Source organism: Rosa chinensis, chromosome 1 (genome assembly GCF_002994745.2).
Source record: "Rosa chinensis cultivar Old Blush chromosome 1, RchiOBHm-V2, whole genome shotgun sequence".
In the NCBI taxonomy this organism is placed as follows: Eukaryota; Viridiplantae; Streptophyta; class Magnoliopsida; order Rosales; family Rosaceae; genus Rosa; species Rosa chinensis.
Window position 1 is genome coordinate 41,284,476 of NC_037088.1, and position 19,798 is coordinate 41,304,273.

Sequence of the window (19,798 nt, forward strand, 5' to 3'; positions counted from 1 at the left end):
CTTAGATAAACTTATGTATCTCTCTAGTAGTTTTTATGTCACTACTATTCGAGCTATTAAATCCAATGAAGTTATGAGAAAAGAATCCAATGAAGTTATGAGAGAAGATCTCTTGGATTTAGACATAGATTGGCTTTGTCATGATTGGATAGGTCATCCTAGTCATGATATGATGATCCATCTATTAAAAACTTCACACGGACATCCATTCTTTCGAGCGAAATGAAGGAAGAATCAAATGCTGATTCTTAGACCAAGTATGAGGCCATTGCTACCTCTAATGTTACCGCCATCCACCGCTAGTCTAAGCTAGCACAATCCACATCTATAATGCCATGGATGGCGTCATCATGGTGATGGCACTCCAGGTGATGCTACAATCACCAAACTTTACTTCTAATAGCATTTCAAACGCTCAGGCACAACCAAAATCCTCATTGGTTGCTTCTAAAATCTCTCACTCATTCTATAAAGCTTATTACTTAGGAAAATTAGAACTGAGACCGTCCTACTCAAAGAATACGAAAGTACTGATTCCGTTCTTACATAGAACCCGAGAGGATTCTGTGGACCGATTCAACCAACTTGCGAACATTAAATATTTCATGATGTTGGTTGACGCACAGACACGCTGGTCACGTGTTGTGCTATTGTCCACTTGTAATGCTGCTTATTCTACACTCTTAATCACAATTATATGGTGATGGGCTCATTTCCTGGATCATCCCATTTAGTCAATTTGACTTAACAATGCTAGAGAGTTTACATCGAAGACTTTTGATGATTATTGCATCGGGACTGATGTTGGACATCATATTCCCATGTACACACCCAAATAGTCTCGTGAAAATAACCACGATGGTAGCCAGGAGATTGGTAATACGTACCAATTTCCCTATATCTGTTTAGGGTTATGTAATATCGCATGCAGCTATGTTAATTCATTTATGACCCACCGCCACTCAATCTATCTCTGCATTATAGCTAGTGACTAGGTAACAGTATCTCGTACTTACACATATTTGAGTGCGCCTTATATGTGCCTATTGCACAGCCACAACGCATTAAGATGGGTCCTAATAGACGAATGGGCAAATACGTTCGATATGAGACTTCAACAATCATCTACCACTTAATACTCTTGCTAGACGATCTCTTTACTGCTAGATTTGCGGATTTTCACTTTGATGAGACAGTCTTCCAGTCGTTAGGGGGAGATAAGAATACGGATGTTCAATGGGACCGATAAGAATTATCATAGTATGTCCCCACTATATCTCATCTCAATCCCCACTAAAGTGACGAGATCACACATATCTGGTACAAATATGCCTGCAAGGATGAAAGTCCTAATGAGAGAACGTAATGTCACCCTACACGGAGGTAGGCATGGCACTAATGCCATAGAGAGTGGCACTCAAGCGTTACTGATAGGACCCGACCCAAATTTCACTCTGAAATCCGAGGTGGCATTGCGGGGCCTATCTTTCAAGAAAGTTCGGTAGAACTTTTCCTAAAATGGACAGCCCTAACTTGAAAAGAAGTAAAACTACACTTCTAAGCAACCATCCTTAAACACCTAGAGCCACCCTGCTCCCCAAATACCAATAACTTCATTTTCACAATAAACAAATCTCAACTTAATCATATTAATCTTGTAGGTAATCAGAGCAAATCTAAAATAACAATAAAGAAGATAAAGGACCTATAGACCCTACAATGTGGAAGTAGTGCCAACTATGCCTCAAATCCATGTACGTCCAACCTCAACTATGGCAAAATCAGAAAATACCTCTAAGTGGCCGAACAATTAAGCAATCTGAAGTAGTGAAATTTTCCAATTATGCTTTCTTCCTCCACGCTGCAAATCGCTTCAAGAGATTTGGGGAGCTTTAAGTACGCCTCAAGGCGCTTCTAATGGACCTGGTTTGGTCGCCTGTGGTGGTCGGAAATGGGAGAACTCGGCGATGACACATTTTGCTACAGTAACTTCCACGACTTGGTTCGTCATTTTCTGGCCAAGTTTTTGTGAGATACCACCGTAGGTGTCGAGAGGAGGAGGAGACAAAGCCAACGACGCTAGTTGCACGCCTTCAGGTGGCCTGGAGGCAGAGAAGGAGACAGTTGCAGGAGAGAGAGAGAGAGAGAGAGAGAGAGAGAGAGAGAGAGAGAGAGAGAGAGAGCACGGGGGGAAGGAGAGAGAAAAGAAAAAGAAATTTACCAGCCCACAGTAAAAATTTGAATTTATACCATTTACCTCTAACAATAATTTTAGTATTTCGCTTATAACTTTTGCATATAAACTCAGATTTTTACGAACCACATATGCACGCTCTCGGTTTAACGTCCTCTACGAATTTCATGAAGAAAGTTTTCTCAAATTTTTACCCGAGCAAAAAGTCATCTTTTAGGGCCACTAATAGTATCGAAACTCACGTAAAAGTAAAACAACTGTGATTTACCGTCGTAAAGACCAGTAAATCTATAAATTGAGGTTTGGGTCGTAACAATTATAGACCATGGCCATAGCTAGGATGGGTGGGAGGCCCGTGGGTTCGAAAGATACTTTGGCACAATTCAATCCTTTGATCGTCAACACTCGAAATCCATCTCATAAGAATGTTCTGGACTAAGGTTATCATTGGGGGACACCTTAAATTCAAAACCTATTCCTGAAAATATAGAGCTCTCTAAAAATTACAGTAGTGTACATGAGACGTGGGATAAAACTCCATCATGATTGATGATGTAGTCTCGCGTTTCATTGCGCAAGAGCTTGTGGAGTCCAATGATTTCGAACCACGCTCCATTGATGAATGAATGCCAACGTAGAGAAAATTGGCCTAAATGGAAAGATGCGATCTAGGTTAAGTTGAATTCTCTAACCAAGAAAAAGGTTTTTAGAGCCAGTGATGCTGACATCTCCTAACATAAAACCTGTTGTCTAATAGGTCTTCGTTAGAAAGTGTGATGAGAAAAAAAAAATGGCAATCTCGCTTTATGGCTCAAGGTTTCTCACAAAACGTCATAGGATCGACTACGAGGAGACATTCTCCAGTAATGACTGTCATTGCAGTCCACTACCCTGTCAGATTGATAGTTTCCGAATAACTGAATATGCAGCTTACGAATGCGGTTGCTATGTATCTTTATGGGGATCTAGATACGAAATATACTTAAAGGTTCCTAGTGGACTTCATTTACCCAAGTCAAGTGGCTCTAGACCACAGAGCGCATTTCAAATGAGGTTGAAATGCTCACTAAAGTGACTACCTAATTGGGAAGAGATAGGTAAATGCCCTCGCATTTCTATGACAAGTTCCAAATTCTATCGCAGTTCATGTTGGTGGCATGATCTTCAGCGGTTTCCCTTAACTCTTTAAGGGAGAGTTAAGGGAAACAGCTGAACACTTGAAATCTGAGTTTTAGATGAAAGATCTTGGGAGAACACAGTTTTGTCTCAGTTTGGAACTTAAGCACCGTGTTGATGTTTAGGAATTTTGACAAGGTCAAACCTTCAAGCATGCCTATGATCGTCTGTAATCTTGATCCTAAAAAGGATTCTCTTCATCCGAAGGATGATGACGAAGATGTGTGAAAGGTAAAGGGGCCCTACTTGAGTACAATAGACACATTATTGTACTTAACTCAATACACAAGGTTGGACATTTCTTTTGCAGTGAACTTGTTAGCTAGATATAGCTCTATGCCAACGCGATGCTATTAGACTGGTGATATAGGCTTGTTCTATTCCTACAGAGAGATAATGGATTTGGACCCATCACACACCAGGAACGCCGCCAACACTAGTCTGCATTCTCTATCCCCATCCCAAAACAACATTAGTGTTTTGGAAGGTTTTGCTGATGTTGGGTACCTCTCTAACCCACATAAAGGTTATTCCCAAACTGGTTATGTGTTCACCATGGGTAAGATAATGATATCTTGAAGGTCTACAAAACAGACTATAATCGCTACTTCTTCGAGCCATGCAAAGATTATTACTTTTCATGAAGTAGTTCGTGAATATACATGGATTGGATCCATAATTACGCATGTTTGAAGCAATTGTGATTTGAAGTCTACCACAGATGAGCCTACCAGCATTTATGAGGATAATGCTGCTTGCTTTGAATAAATGAAGCAAAGCTACATCAAAGGCGAGAGCACCAAGCACATATCGCTCAAGTTCTTCTATAATCAGCAACAACAGAAGCTCCACAAGATTAGAGTGAATCAGGTTCGATATGAGGACAATGCTAAGTCATTGCCTAAATCCACTTTCGAGAAAAATGTTGGTAGTATCGTTTGCGAAAGTTATTCGAACTCTCATAATCATAGTCATTAGGGGGAGATACAGATATCAGGGGGAGATGTCTACATATTTGGTCTCGAAACTAAAGGGTGTGTTGTACTCATTTTGTCCCACTAGGTTTTTGTTACTCAGCAAGGTTTTTAACGAGGCAACAAGAGGAGTACTACATTTGGGAGACACAAGATGGAGTGTTTAAGGATATCTAATTTTGTCTGGCCCAAACTCTAATACTTGTCCAAGTTGTACTAAGGTTAGTCTTATAGATATTCTAGGATATATCTTATTCAATGTATGATTCAGTTTCCATGTAAGACTCATATTCTCTAGTTGTAATCTTCTATAAAAAACGGCGCCTATTATCAATGAAAGACACATCTGATTCTCTCCCAATTCCTGATTTCCTAAAACAATTTCTTTATTTTTAACCAAAATTTTCACTGAAATTGAAATTTGGATCCTTCATTTTAATTGGGTACTATTTGTAAATTTTTCTCAATTCTTTAATAATTTTGAATGGGTCTTCCTAAATGTATCAAGCAAATTCTGTGTAGACCCATGATAAGCTCATAAATATACATGATTTTGTACTACTTCATGTTTTCTTATGTAGTTTCTATCTATTTGAGTCATTTACTTTACTTTTATGTTTTATAGGTGTTATGGAGCAAAGTACAAGAAATGAAGCTAAATCAATAAATCTGCTTGTGCAGATTAGTCAACTTTGACATGAAACTGAGAGCAGCTCAGCACGACAGTGAGATTTATATAATTGGAAAGCCTTGGATGTCTAAGAAAGGGTAATGGGTTAATTCGAGTTTGTGAGTTAACTTCAGGTAAATTCAATTGAGAATTAGAATTCCATAACTGAGCTTTGATGTGATTGAGTGTGTTTGGTGGTTGAGAATGAGTCCTTGGCTTTGTTTTTATCAATTGTTTTAAAGTCATAAAATTTGTTTCTGCTTTGTTAACTTTCTATGTTCAGTATTTCGTGAATTATTTTGTATATCAAACCAACTCTAATTATTCTGAAATTTTTTGTACGTGTTATTCAATGTGTCTTTAGTGTCCTGTAAAATTTCAGAAAATTCCATTGAGTCTAGGTTCGTTAATTAATTTATTTTTTTAACTGTTCAGTAACATAGTTTAGAGTAGTTTGTGACATCTGATTAGCAGTTTAGGAACAATCTTCTGCGGGTAATGGCCCTTGCTTGATCATTATATTACCAACGATGATATTTGAGTGCAAGGTTTAAGTTGTGCATCTTTAGACGTATCAACCCAGCAAATCAATTTTGCATGAAAAGACCTTTATATCCTCGTACGAAATGACAATAATAGTCATGGTAAATAAAAATAATAACAAAAGAAACTATAAAGTTTAAAACTCTTTTTCTATTTGTACCCAACAGTTCACTGTTTTACTTTGTTGCGTTGTTTCTTCGAGCAAAACCTTAAACCCAAATTTCACTTTCCTTTATAATTGCTTCAAGGGTTTAATACGCATGATATTGACAAAGTTGGTGCGCATATATGGTATCGATCATTTTCGAAATGTAAACTCAATCTCTCATTCCCTATTGCTGTAAAATTGAAATCCATTTTCAAGTTCTCAACCAGAATTTATTTTCAAGTGCAAATGCAATGCTAAATAATGCAAACAAAGCCTCAAGTCTAAACATTATCACGGCTCAATTGTAATCAATATAAACGCTGAGTCTGTCCTCTATAATGATGCTCTGCACGAGTTCCTCTCAGTTGAGGAATGAGTTTGGCGCGACCCTCATTGTTGCTAAGATAATAAGGGTTTTCCTAGGTGTGAAATTTGCTGGGTGTGAGTTAAAAATAAAGGTATTGTTGGAAAAATTGTTGGGTGAGTAATTTTTTTTTTATTGAGGGTAAAAAATTTGCTGGGTCCACATAGAAATTTGCTAGGTATATTTAGAAAGACCCATCTTTTTTTTTTTTTTTCCGGGAAGTTAGGTTAGTAACTCACACACTCATGCAGTAGTATCCCAGCACTTGCACCGTCATTGCAGCGAAAGCCAGACTAATCTACTGTACCGCAGACGCACGAACCCAAAGGGTCCCTCAAATCTGCTGGCCACAGGATGAAATTGGAATTCGAATGCTAGACCTGAGGGTTCCAGATTAGGCCATTCGACCAATACACCACATCACTTGGTTTAGAAAGACCCATCTTGAATAAAGTGTTTTCGTTTATATAAAAAAATAAAGGGGCCTTGACCCAAAGCACCAAAATCAGCTAAAATTGTCTCACTTAACCCAGCAACAAATTTTTATTCCCACTAATCCAGTTTGAAGCAAAATGACAATTTTACCCTTAATTTAATTAATAAATTACATTTTATTCCCACTTGCCTCATCTCTCTCCTCCTCCGATCTCTCTCTCCCTCCCCCCTCGTCAGAGTCGATGTCGCCGACATCCTCCCATCATTTCGAGACCGGCTTCAGAGTCACCTCGAACCAGCATCGCCCATTACAGCGCTCGCCGACAAGCCAGACTGAACTCCGGCTTCCTAGACCTCCGTCTGATCACCATGACGACCTCAAGCTGCTCTGAATCGAATTCCGGTAACCTCAGGCATGCAGTCGCGCTTTGCCTGTGTCGAGGAGGCTCTGGGCTGGAGGTTCCGGAGGACGTCATCGATCGGTGCTTGTCGCCGTAGTTAGATCCGGCCATCCCTCCTCTGGCTTGAAATCTGGCCGGCTTGCTTTGTGGTGTTTAGTTGCAGCTCATTGGTAATGCATAAACTGTTAGGATCTGGCTCTGCTTGATCTCTAATTGCTGCTATGGTGATTGTCATGTATTTACATTATCAACCTTGGGAAGACATGGGAAAAACCTCAGCTGGGCTTGCATCTGCTAGTTTTGCAACTACTGCCCCAGAAGTTATGCAATTGTGTGTGTATTTGATTTGTGGTGGGGTAAGCACGGATTCCCACGAAAGCACACAAAAATAAAAGTCTATTGCCTCCCAATAGACGTTTATTAAAAGTCTATTGGGAGGCAATAGACGTTTTGAATTGATGTAATCTTTTTTTTTCTTCCTTTAATCAAAGTTTTACTTGTCTAATTTTAGAAAGATTAATTTTCATTCCGGCAATATAAAGTTCTATTGGACAGCAATAGACGTCTATTGCCCCCCAATAGACGTTTTTTAATTGATATAATCTCCTCATTTTTTTTCTTTAATTAAAGTTTATTTGTCTGAATTTAAGGAGATTAATTCCCATTCCGACGACCGAAAATTATATTGGGGGGCAATAGACGTTTATTAGGGGGCAATACATGGCTGACAGACATCTATTGGGGGGCAATAGAAGTCTATTGGGGGCAATAAACATTTCCGGTGAGGTTTTTAGAAAAATCTGGTGGGCAATAGACATCTATTAGGGGGCAATACATGGTTGACAGACATCTATTGGGGGGCAATAGACGTCTATTGGAGGCAATAAACATTTCCGGTTAAGTTTTCATAAAAGTCTGGTCGGCAGCGGCGACAGGAATTGGGCGAAAGTTGACCGGATTCCGTCGGCCGGTGACCGGGCTCCGGCGAAATCTCCCATGGTTTCTTTCTCTTCCATTCTCTCTCCCTCTCTAATTAACAAAAGGGTGAGGGTAAAATGGTATTAAAAAAAGATAAAAAACAAAAAAAAAATCTTAATGGGGTATTAGGGAAGACCTCCTTAGAGTGTTTTGGGTAAGAGAGAATTAAAAAAACTTAATGGGGTATGTGGGAAAAAAATCTCTAAAAATGGGGTAAATTGACAAAAACCCAAAAATAAAAGAAGAAATACGTGTTGACGGCCCCGTGCGGCTATTATCACTCCCAATTTCAAAATTTAGTAATTATTGGTTTACGTTTATTCCTCCAGAGTCTTCAGTCTCCACTTTTCAAAAGACTTTCCTCGCACCATTCTTTAGTATCCTGATCATCATCCTGAATTGTGATTAGCTCCAAGTCCATCCATGGATGTTGTTAGCTCATCATCATCAGCTCAACAAGCTTTGTCTTCCTGTATTCCTCCTAGTCAATTCACATATCAAGTGTTTTTGAGTTTCAGAGGCAGAAACACTCGCAAGACTTTCACCGATCATCTCTACACATGGTGAATGCTGAATGGAAGGAGTGGAGTGCATAGGTGATATGCAATAGAGATCGCCATGCCGTTTACCCAAGCCAATCATCTCCCTCGTAGTCAAGTCCTGCAAAATACAAAAAGCAGGAAAGAAAATGACACAACATTTCAAGGATTTGGTGAGTTTTCCAACAGACACTAGATTGACCCAAAATTAGGAGTGAATTGAGTTACATTGATATAATGATAGTACATATATAGGAATTACACAATATGGCTGATCCATAATTGGTGGAGCCAAATCTTCCTACACTAAATTAGACATTCAATACTATAAGGTCAACTAACTAATTAATACATCAAACACAATGAATCTAGACAAATATTCAATATAAGAAAATGTAGAATAAAGGAAGTTTTAATTGATTCTTAACAAAAATTAGCAATGCTCCTCCTCTTTATTCTCCGACACTGTAGTAGTGGCTACGACTAAGAACTCGACTGATGCACAACATAACCTCAATGGGTTCGATCTGTCCATGGTCGTTCTTGGCTCCTCAGACGCCCAGGGCTCTTCGCTCCTACGCGTCTGTGGTGGCTAAACCGACAGTCTCCATTGCAAGCCTGCCGCCTCCTGAGATCCACGATGGCAAAATGACTGTCACCATTTCGGAAGATGGGTATCAGGCCGGTCTGGAGAAGTGTAAGCACATGCTCCTAGCTCGCCTCCATCTGGCCTCCGGGGAGAAGTATTCTCTTCCTGACCTGCGCAAGAAGTTGTCCATTGTTTGGGGTGAGATTGGTAACTGGAGCATCATTCCAATGGGGAAGGGATACTTCACCTTCCGCTTTTCTTCAGATGACGTGCTCTCGATGGTTTGGGAGAAAGGTGCGATTTCCCTAAGACCTGGTATTCTACGCTTTATGCGTTGGACGCCAAACTTCTCGCCGGCCACCCAACGGAACACCAACGCACAGGTGTGGGTGCGTTCGTGGGACCTTGGACTGCAATTCTGGGAGCCAATAACACTGTTTGAGATAGCAAACGGAATAGGTGTTCCGGTGAAAATAGATGCGAATACTTTGGAAAGAAAGTTCGGCCTCTATGCTAGGGTTTTGGTGGACGTGGATTTGTCCTCTGATCTTCCTTGGGATTTAACTGTTCGTCGAAAAAATGGGGAGGTAGTTGTGGTCGAAGTTGAATATGAACGTCTTCCTGACTATTGCCTCCACTGTGGTAACATTGGTCATAGGCTTTCAGATTGCAAGCTTGTCCAGACACCTACAGGTTCGCTTCCACCAGATGTGGCTGATGTGGGGCGTGGACGCTCACGTAAGCCTCGTCGCCGGCGGCGGCCCAAATCTAAGCAGAAGCATGTTCCAAAACAATCAGCGAAAGAGATTGGGAAGCAGGTTATAGTTGATAGTACTCCTCCTGTAGTGGAAGACCTTGGAGAGGGTCCTTCCTTCTCTAAGCGGACTTTTTCTTAGGTTCCTTGTCTTCTCCCTACGTTGGAGAATAGGAATGGCTCTACGGATGCCACTGTCACTGCGGTTCATGATGTTGTGAGGCCAATTGGTTACGCTACCGACACTGTGGTAGTGGCTACGACTGAGAACTCGACTGATGCACAACAGATAGTCACTCTTCCTAACGCTAATGGACAGATTGAACAGGTGGGTGATGTTGGCCCTCAATGTGTGGAGGATGCAACTGGTGGAAATGGAAGGTCTTTTTCTACTAGGGGTTCCGAGAGGAATGAGGAGTATGAGCATGATGTTAATCTTACCTCTTTAGTTCGTATACATCCACAGAGTTGGTATGAGGAGGCTGAACAAGAAGGTAATGAAGATGGTTTTATTGAGGTCATGTCTCGGGCCAATAGAAAATCAATGAGAAGGGCCACTCAATCTGAGAACAGGGAGGCCTATCTCCGCCGTACCAAAGAAGCGTCTAAATGAGGCTCTTATATTGGAATTTGAGGGGCATTGCTAATACCCCTACTCAAAATGCTTTGAAAGATTTTATTCGTGTTCACAGTCCGGAGATCTTATGTATAGCTGAGCCTTTCGTCTCATTGAATTCTATTCCGCCCAACTTTTGGAGTCAGTTGGGAATGGATGTAATATGTACAAATGATCGGGCCTCTTCTCAGCCAAATCTATGGATTTTTTGTAAATCTTCTTTCTCCTCAAAGGTTCAAGTTTTATCTAGATCGGATCAACAAGTCTCTCTTCAAGTGATGTTTGATCCAGTGTCTTCTGTGATTTCTGCCGTTTATGCTTGTACTACTGCTGCTGACCGTCGCCGGTTGTGGGTTGATCTCGCTAATGTTAAGGGTAGCTTTGTCACTGGCCCTTGGTTAGTTTTCGGCGATTTCAACGCGGTGCTTGGAGCTCATGAAAAGAAAGGTGGTGTTCTGCCTTGTCAACGATCTTGTGCTGAATTTCAAGCCATGTCGGACACTTGTGAGCTTTTCCATGTTGACACTAAAGGGGCGGAGTTTACCTGGGTTCGTCGGCGCGGAGTCCATGGCAATGTTCAGGTGCGTCTGGATAGGAGCCTTGCAAATTTAGCTTGGTTGGATACATGGGATCATTATGATTGTTGTACTCTTCCTCGGTTCTGCTCTGATCATCATCCGCTTCTTATGACCTTTTCTAAATCCTCTGCCTCGTCATAGCCTTTTTCGGTTTCGAAAAATGTGGTTGGAGCACAAGGGATTTCACGATCTTGTTAAGCATTGCTGGTATTCCACTCCTTCTTTTGCCTGCCCTTTGTCTACCCTTCAGCATAAGCTGCGGGTTTTGCGAAAGGCCCTTCGAAGCTGGAACTGGGATGTCTTTGGGGATATCCATGCTCAGGTTAGTTCTGATCTTAATGCTTTGGATGTCCTACAACAAGAAATTGCTTCTTCGGGGGGTTCTGATGATGTTTTTGCTAAAGAGAATGAGCTTCAAGCCAATTTAAATGAATCTTTAAGGTTGCAGGAGTTATTTTGGCGGGAGAAGTCTAGGTTGAGGTGGTTATCAGAAGGGGATCGTAACTCTTCTTTTTTTCATGCTCAATGTCGTGCCCGGAGGATGCGATCTTCAATCTCTTTGCTGCGTGATGGTAGTAATGTTTATGATGATCCTAACTCAATTCAAAATCACATTATTGACTACTACTCAGATCTTTTCGCCAATGAAGCTGTTTCTATTGCTCCTGGTCTTGTTGGTCGGGTTATTCCCTCACTTGTCACGGATGTTGAGAATTCTTCCCTTACCTCAATCCCTTCGGCTGAGGAAATTTTCATGGCAGTGAAAGCCATGGATCCTGACAGTGCCCCTGGCCCGGATGGTTTTAATGGATATTTTTTTGTCTCATGTTGGGACTTAGTGCGGCATGAAGTCATTAATGCAGTCCATCATTTTTTTGTTCATGGTGAGCTGACTAACTCCTTCAACTCTGGGCTAATTATTTTGATTCCGAAGGTTGATCATGCAGTTTCGCTCAAGCAATTTCGCCCAATCGCTCTAACGAATTTTGTTTTCAAAATTATTCCCAAGATTCTTTCTCTCAGACTTGCCTCGATTGCTTCTCGTATTATTTCTCCTCATCAGCATGCTTTTGTTCCTGGCCGAAGTATCTCAGACTGCATTCTGACAACTTCAGAATGCTTTAATCTTTTAGATCGAAAGAGTTATGGTGGTAATGTGGCGATAAAGGCAGATATCACTAAAGCCTTTGACACTATCTCTTGGAGTTTTCTTCTTGATGTCCTTAAGGCCTTCGGCTTTCATCAAAAGTTTGTTTTATGGGTGAGTGCTCTTCTTCAGTCTGCAAAGCTTTCAGTCTTAATAAATGGCAGGTCTGTGGGTTATTTCTCTTGCGGTAGAGGCGTGCGGCAAGGTGATCCGTTATCTCCTCTTCTCTTTTGCTTAGCTGAAGAGGTTCTAAGCCGCGGGCTTTCTGATTTGGTGGGTTCTGGCAAACTTCAGCTCATCTCTTCTCCCCGGGGTACTCAGGCTCCATCACATGTCATGTTTCCAGATGATGTCATTATTTTTTGTCGAGGGGATAAACGCAACCTGAAGCGAGTAATGGTGTTTATGGAGGAATATGGCAACGTTTCAGGGCAGATCATAAACAAGTCCAAGTCCCAGGTTTTTATTGGAAAGCATATTTCCCATCGGCGGCATTCAATTGCTTCTTTTTTGGGTATTCCTCTTGGCACTGCTCCATTTATGTATTTGGGTGTTCCTATCTTTCATGGCAAGCCTCGAGTGTCTCACTTCCAGCCGATTGTGGATAAACTCCGCTTACGACTTTCTAGTTGGATGGGCTCTTTATTATCTATAGCGGGACGACTTCAATTGATTAAATCAGTTATATACAGTATGCTTGTTTACAGCTTCCAAATCTATGAATGGCCTATTTCTTTGCTACGTAGGGTAGAGGTATGGTGCCGAAATTTTCTGTGGACCGGTGCAATTGACAAACGTGGTGTTCCTTTAGTGGCATGGAAGTCATGTTGTACTTCATTAGACGAAGGAGGATTGGGGCTTACGCAACTAGTGTTGCGCAACCGTTCTCTGCTTTTGAAGAGTAGTTGGGATATATTTTCCTCTAATGCGGTTGGATGTGCTTTTATCCGGACTAGATTTTGGCCGGAATATTCCATGCGGAGCTCTTATGCTGCTTCTTCCATCTGGCCCGGTGTGAAGAAATTTTGGCCTGTAATACTGGAAAACGCTCAGTGGTTAATTGGCTCAGGTACCAAGATTTCCTTCTGGAAACATAACTTCATGGGGCGGCCTCTAATCGAATTTTTTGGTGATCGCGTTAGTGGGAATAATCTTCATGAAAGTGTCAGGGATTATATTTCTAATAATTCTTGGGCCCTCCCAGATCTCCTTCAATTTCATTTCCCGGTGTTATGTAAGTTAATTGAGAAGGTGCCCATTGCTGCAGACCCTTTGGTGGAAGATAAAGTAATTTGGTCTCCTTCTACATCGGGTGAGCTCACTGCAAAAATTGCTTTCCATTTTCTTCGACATCCTCTTCCTAAAGTAAATTGGAGTAAGTGCATATGGTCTAAATTTATCATTCCTAGAATGTCTCTGCTTGCCTGGAAAGTGTTGAGGGGAAGAATATTATCTGATGACTTTTTGCAAAAAAGAGGTATAGCTTTGGCTTCTAAGTGTGGCCTGTGTGGTAATAGTACTGAATCCTTGGTCCACATATTCCTCCAATGCTCCTTTTCCAATATTATATGGACCCGCATGGCTTCAAAATTCAATTTGGTGGGGGTTCCTAATTCTTTAATTGACTTGTTGTTCCTGGGGTTGGAGAACCGTAGCCCACAACTTAAAGATTTGTGGTTGGCTTGTTTTACTGCTACTATATGGTTTATATGGCAAGCTAGGAACAAATCTAAACATGAAGGTTATGTGCACCATGTGTCTCATGTTTGCCAGCTAATTTCTGGCCACATTCAGTCTACCAGTCGTATTGCAACTGGTAGCATGCTTAACACTGTGAATGATCTTCGAGTTTTGAAGAGTTTTGGAGTTCAATGCAAGCCCCGCCGGGCTCCTAAAATTGTTCAGGTTATTTGGCATCCTCCACCCTTTGGATGGATTAAAATTAATTCTGATGGTGCATGGAAGCAAGATTCAGGGCTCAGTGGTTACGGCGCCGTCTTTCGGGATTACAAAGGAAATTATCTTGGTGCTTTTGCCTCTAATTTGGACATTCCAAGCTCTGTCGCTACAGAGGTAATGGCCGTTATTAAAGCAATTGAACTTGCTTGGGTAAGGGACTGGAAGCATATTTGGCTAGAAGTAGACTCCTCTCTGGTTCTTGACTTCATTCGCTCTCCTCATTTGGTCCCTTGGAAGCTTCGTATAGAATGGGGTAATTGTTTGCACCGAATGTCTCAAATGCAATTCAAATCTTCGCATATATTTCGAGAGGGTAATGAAGTGGCAGATGCTTTGGCAAATTTTGGTTCTACCTCCCCTGGTTTAATGTGGTGGAACTCAGCGCCATCCTTTATTCAAGCACATTGTAATAGCGATCATCTAGGTCTTCCAAAGTTTCGTTTTCGTTAATTTGCTTGCATAGTTCTTTTTAGTCTCGGAGGTTGGCCTTGTTTCCCCTCCCTTGTATTCTTTTTAGTTTAATAAATTCTGGATCTAAGAAGGGCTTTGCCTTTGCTTAGTTCTCCAGGTTCACCAAAAAAAAAAAAAAAATTGATTCTTAACAAAAAGTCATCAGTTGACCAAAAAAATTTTGAACTGAAGATAAGGGGATGCATAGACGCAAGTTCGTTCTGAAGCCTTAATTTTCCAGTCAGTGAGGAACCAGCTATTTTGTAATTTCCTTCGTCAATGGCTCTTGTTAGAGCTGATCATGAAGCCGCCTCTTCCAACACATCTCATTCTCGATGTAGTCATCACGTTTTCTTGAGTTTCAGAGGTGAAGAAACTCGCTACACTTTTACCGATCACCTATATTCGGCCTTGGTCAACGCAGGATTTCGCACTTTCCGAGATGAGGATGAACTCGAGAGAGGAGAAGGTATCCGGCCAGAACTACAGAAAGCAATCCAACAGTCTCGAAGTTCTGTCATTGTGATTTCTCAAGACTACGCATCTTCAGGATGGTGCCTGGACGAGCTTGTCATGATACTTGAACGCAATAGAACCTCCGATCATGTAGTTTTACCAATATTCTACGATATTGATCCATCCCATGTGAGGAAACAGAGTGGAAGTGTTGCAATAGCATTTGCTAGACATGAGAAAAAACAATCTCTGGAGAAGTTGAATAGGTGGAGGGCAGCACTTACCGAAGTTTCAGATCTAGCAGGCATGGTGCTACAAAACCAAGCTGATAGGTAATTCCATTATAGGCAGTTCATCTTCATGAAGCTTCTCTCATCAGTTATATCTATTTTAAATGTCAAAACGTTGTCATTCTTTTAGGTAATTTCTTCATATTATTATTATGAGATCTGATACATTAATTTCTCTTTCTCAAGTCTTTTCACGGTTGATTTCTCATTTTTCTTTGCAATTTCTAGGCATGAGTCGAAGTTTATAAAGAAAATTGTTGAAGTGATTGAAGGCAAACTATGTCGCATCCCCTTAAGTGTTAGCCCTTACCTGGTGGGAATGCAGTATCAGGTTGAAAACATCATTTCATGGTTACAAGATGGATCATCTGATGTTAGCATATATGGAATTTCTGGGATTGGTGGTATTGGAAAGACAACCATTGCGCAAGTAGTTTATAACTCATTTTTCAGAAGTTTTGAAGGAAGCAGTTTCCTTGAAAACATCAGAGAAGTTTCAGAACAACCCAATGGCTTAGTTCGACTACAGAAGCAACTTCTTGCTGATATTTTGAAGGGAAGGAAAGTGAAAGTACAGAGTGTTAGTGAGGGAATAATTAAGATTAGAGATTTCATAAGCACCAAAAAAGTACTTCTTGTCCTCGATGATGTTGATCATCTAGGTCAGTTAGATGCAGTAGTTGGTATGAGAGATTGCTTTTGTCCAGGAAGTAAAATTATTATAACTACTAGGCATTCTGGGTTGTTAAAGGCTAGTCAAGTTGTTAAGGTGCATAGCGTTAGAACTTTAAATGGTGCTCAATCACTGGAGCTTTTTAGTTGGCATTCTTTTGGACAGGACCATCCAGTTGCAGGTTACGTCGAACTTTCAGAAGGGGTAGTTAACCACTGTGGAGGACTACCGTTAGCTCTTCAAACTTTGGGTTCTTCTTTATCGGGGAAAACGTTAGATGTATGGGAAAGTGCATTAAAGAAACTGAATGCTATTCCAAACAGTGAAGTCTTGAGCAAGCTTAGAATAAGCTACGACTCTTTACAAGATGACCATGATCAAAATTTGTTCCTCCATCTTGCTTGTTTCTTTATCGGAAAGGACAAGGATGTTGTGGTCAAAATATTAGATGAATGTGATTTTTACACAATTGTTGGTATTCAAAATCTTGTCGATAGATGTTTGGTAACAATCAATGTAAATAATGTGGTGAGCATGCATCAAATGATTTGTGACATGGGAAGAGAAATTGTTCGACAAGAATCAAGGGAGCCGGAGAAACGCAGTCGATTATGGCATCCCAAAGATTCCTTGAAAGTACTGATGAGAGAAAAGAAAGTAAGAACCATATATGCTCCTCTTATGTATGTGTTGCCTAACTCATTTGTTGTTGGTACTTAGGCGAATGCTTTTTTTTATCTTTTTGATATAGGGTTCAGACACAATTGAAGGTCTTGCCCTGAACATGTACCGGTACCCTGTCGTCTTGGAAACCAATGCATTTGCAGGCTAGGGATGCACAAACTGAGATTACTCCAACTTGGTTATGTACAACTGACTGGAAGTTGTGAAGAACTTCCCAAGGGGTTGAAATGGTTGTGCTGGCTTCAGTTTCCGTTGGATTCTATACTCATCAGTTTTCCTTTGGAAAGCCTGGTCGTTCTAGAAATGTCTTGCAGTAGCTTGAGAAAACTCTGGTGGGGAACAAAGGTATGACACTGCAGACTTTCCCTCTTTTTTCTTTTTCTTCTTTTTTTTTTTTTACTCTCTTCCCTTTGGGATGTGGGAAATAAGTGTGTTACATCTGTTAAGAATTAACCCCACCTTCCGTTTTTATTCACAGCATCTTCCATCTTTGAAGATCCTTGATCTCCGCCATTCCCATGACCTGATAAAAAGCGGTGACTTCTCATTGGTCCCCAATCTAGAGAGACTGATATTTGAAGATTGTTCAAGCTTGGTTGATGTCCATGAATCTGTTGGAAACTTAGAGAAGCTCGTATACTTGAACATGAGGGATTGCAAAAGTATTGTGAAACTTCCAAAGAACATTTGTATGCTGAAAGTACTAGAGACACTTATTATATCCGGTTGCTCAAATCTTTATGAGTTTCCAATGGAGGTTGGGAAGATGAAATATCTGAAAGTTCTTGAAGCAGATGGAATTTCACTAAATCTATTAGTCACAACTTCTGGGGAAGCCAAATCATGGCCAAGAAAAAGTGTTGATAACTTTTGGGCTTGTTTGTCCTGCACTTTAGTTCATTTGAGTCTTCCACATTGCAATCTTTCTGATGATTGTTTTCCTTCTGATGCTGTTAACTTATACTCATTGAAGAGTTTGGATCTCAGCAATAATCCAATTTGTAGCTTACCAGATTTCGTCAGAGGCCTTAAAGGGCTCAATTCAATGTTACTTTGGGGGTGCAGAGATCTCAAATCACTTGTAAGGTTACCAAGAGTAAGAACTTTGGATGTCCACTTGTGTGAATCCTTGGAAAGTGTAACGTTTCAATCGATATCGTGCATACCAGAGTCAATAGGCTTGATTGCTTACAAGTCCCAACTAGTTGAGATTGAGTACTGGTTCAAGTTAGAAGCCATTGAAAAAGTGGATTTAGAAATGATCAAGCTTTGTGTTTGTGCAACTTGGAATCCATGGAACGCATTTGGATGCACACCCCATATAACAACGCTGAAGTGATGATGCTTCCCATCCAGGTGCCTCTCTCTCTCTCTCCCTCTCCCTCTCCCTCCCTCCTTCCCGCTCCCTCTCCCTCCCAACCATATAGGTACACAAGCACACAGTTATTCTCAGATAAGGCTAACCATACTTTCAAAAATTTGGTATATATCTGCACATTTCTTCCTATGATGAATGAAATAATAGTATTTGCCATATTCTGTGCAGGGACTGTATGAATATGGTATATTTAGCACATTTCTTCCTACAAAGGGAAACGACGTTCCAGGGCAGTTCAGCCATACAAGTAAAGGGTCATCACGTTCAATGTCCTTTACTGTGCCTGCACCTTTACTTCCTAATCAAAGGATCCGAGGCTTGAACATCTTCTGTGTATATGCAAACTACGATGTTGATGTCAGGTGCATTGATCCAATAATAATTAGAGTCAATAATAAGAGCAAAGGTCTGAAGTGGATCTATGGACCAACATGTTACGGCATTCCAAGCAGCAAAGATGTGGTATGGTTAAGCCATTGGAAGTTGGGAAATCGATTGGAAGCTGGCGATGAAGTTACTGTTACAGTATTTCCATTTGAACCATTCCAGATTAAAGAGTGGGGCTTCCAGGTTGTGCATGAGCAAGAAGGCAAAATAAGTAACCAACACAACACCACATATCCAGATGATAATGACGTTATTGGTAAATATTGTACAGATTTTTCCGAATTATACCAGGTGATGCCGGGAACATACTTCCTCTGCGGTGGACCTATGATATATGATAGACAGTCACATGTATTACAAAAAGGGTCAGTTTTGTTCAATCACATTATTGGAGATTCTGATGAAAGTGCAGGTGTGTTGTTACTGATAAATTGGCATTACAAGCTTATTTTATTGATGGTATATTTGTTTCTTCTCACCGAAATAATGTGGACATTTGCAGCAACAAAAGAAGCAATGAGAGACCGAAAAAATTTCTGCAGTCGGAGTGGGCTTGTTACCATTACTGGTGCTGTGTCTTTGATTTGCAGTCCAGGCCGCATTTCAAAAGAAGGAAGGAAATCCCAGCCAAAAATTAAATACACTAGTTTAACCCAGCCAAAAGCTCCACCTTTACTAGTTCGCACTCTCTTTTGCCTTTTCCTTCGTTTGGTTCAACATATTGCAGTTTATTTTTTGATAAAGAAGTTTTTTTTCTCCTATCAAGATCATTTATCTGAGCAACTGGGTTTCACAGAAATAGCAGATGATAGCTGCGTTGTTCTACCTTCATCAAACCGCACAGGAACAACTTGAGATTGTAAATGGGCACCATGAACTTCAATCCTGAAAGGAATCTGTATCATTAGGCCGTGACATTTATCTTTGCTTAATAGTTGTATGTATTAAACCCTTTTACAACTGTAATCAGTGTTCCTCGTAGCATCTTTCCTAAATTTGTGATATTGATGTTTAAAAGTTCATAGGAAAATTTCCTTTGTTCCTTTGACAGTACTTTTGCACGCTTGCCAGGCACAAGTTGGATCTGCGGGCTGTAAAATGACAATTTTGCCATCAACCGAATTAAATAACTACATAACGTGTTTGTGAATCAAATTTGCTCACCACTAACATTTGGTGGTGATAGTTTAGAGTAGTTTGTGACATCTGATTAGCAGTTTAGGAACAATCTTCAGCGGGTTATGTACTTACATAGGTATTTGCAAGCATAATTAGCTATAATGAGCCATGCTTATGTTACCGCTAGCGGTACCGACTCCTGCCAAATGAGTGACTTATGGGAACACAGCCAAGCAGGCTACCGCCTGAGCCCCGGCTTGCCCCCAGATCACCGCCGCCACGCGCCTCGGCAAGAC

General features: G+C 40.7%; 2 protein-coding genes across 2 annotated transcripts; both read left to right on the forward strand.

Moving 5' to 3' along the window:
- The first annotated feature begins 14,586 nt into the window (after positions 1-14,586).
- Positions 14,587-17,901, forward strand: LOC112182872 (disease resistance protein RPV1-like). Its single transcript, XM_024321431.2, has 4 exons — positions 14,587-15,303; positions 15,490-16,591; positions 16,686-16,963; positions 17,097-17,901. The coding sequence occupies exons 1-3, from the start codon at positions 14,795-14,797 to the stop codon at positions 16,764-16,766; spliced, it is 1,692 nt and encodes a 563-aa protein (XP_024177199.1). The 5' UTR covers positions 14,587-14,794; the 3' UTR covers positions 16,767-16,963; positions 17,097-17,901.
- LOC112182873 lies at positions 17,893-19,497 on the forward strand. Its single transcript, XM_024321432.2, has 3 exons — positions 17,893-17,974; positions 18,165-18,795; positions 18,886-19,497. Exons 1-3 carry the CDS (start codon positions 17,912-17,914, stop codon positions 19,236-19,238), a joined length of 1,047 nt encoding a protein of 348 aa, XP_024177200.1. The 5' UTR covers positions 17,893-17,911; the 3' UTR covers positions 19,239-19,497.
- The last annotated feature ends 301 nt before the right edge of the window (positions 19,498-19,798 follow it).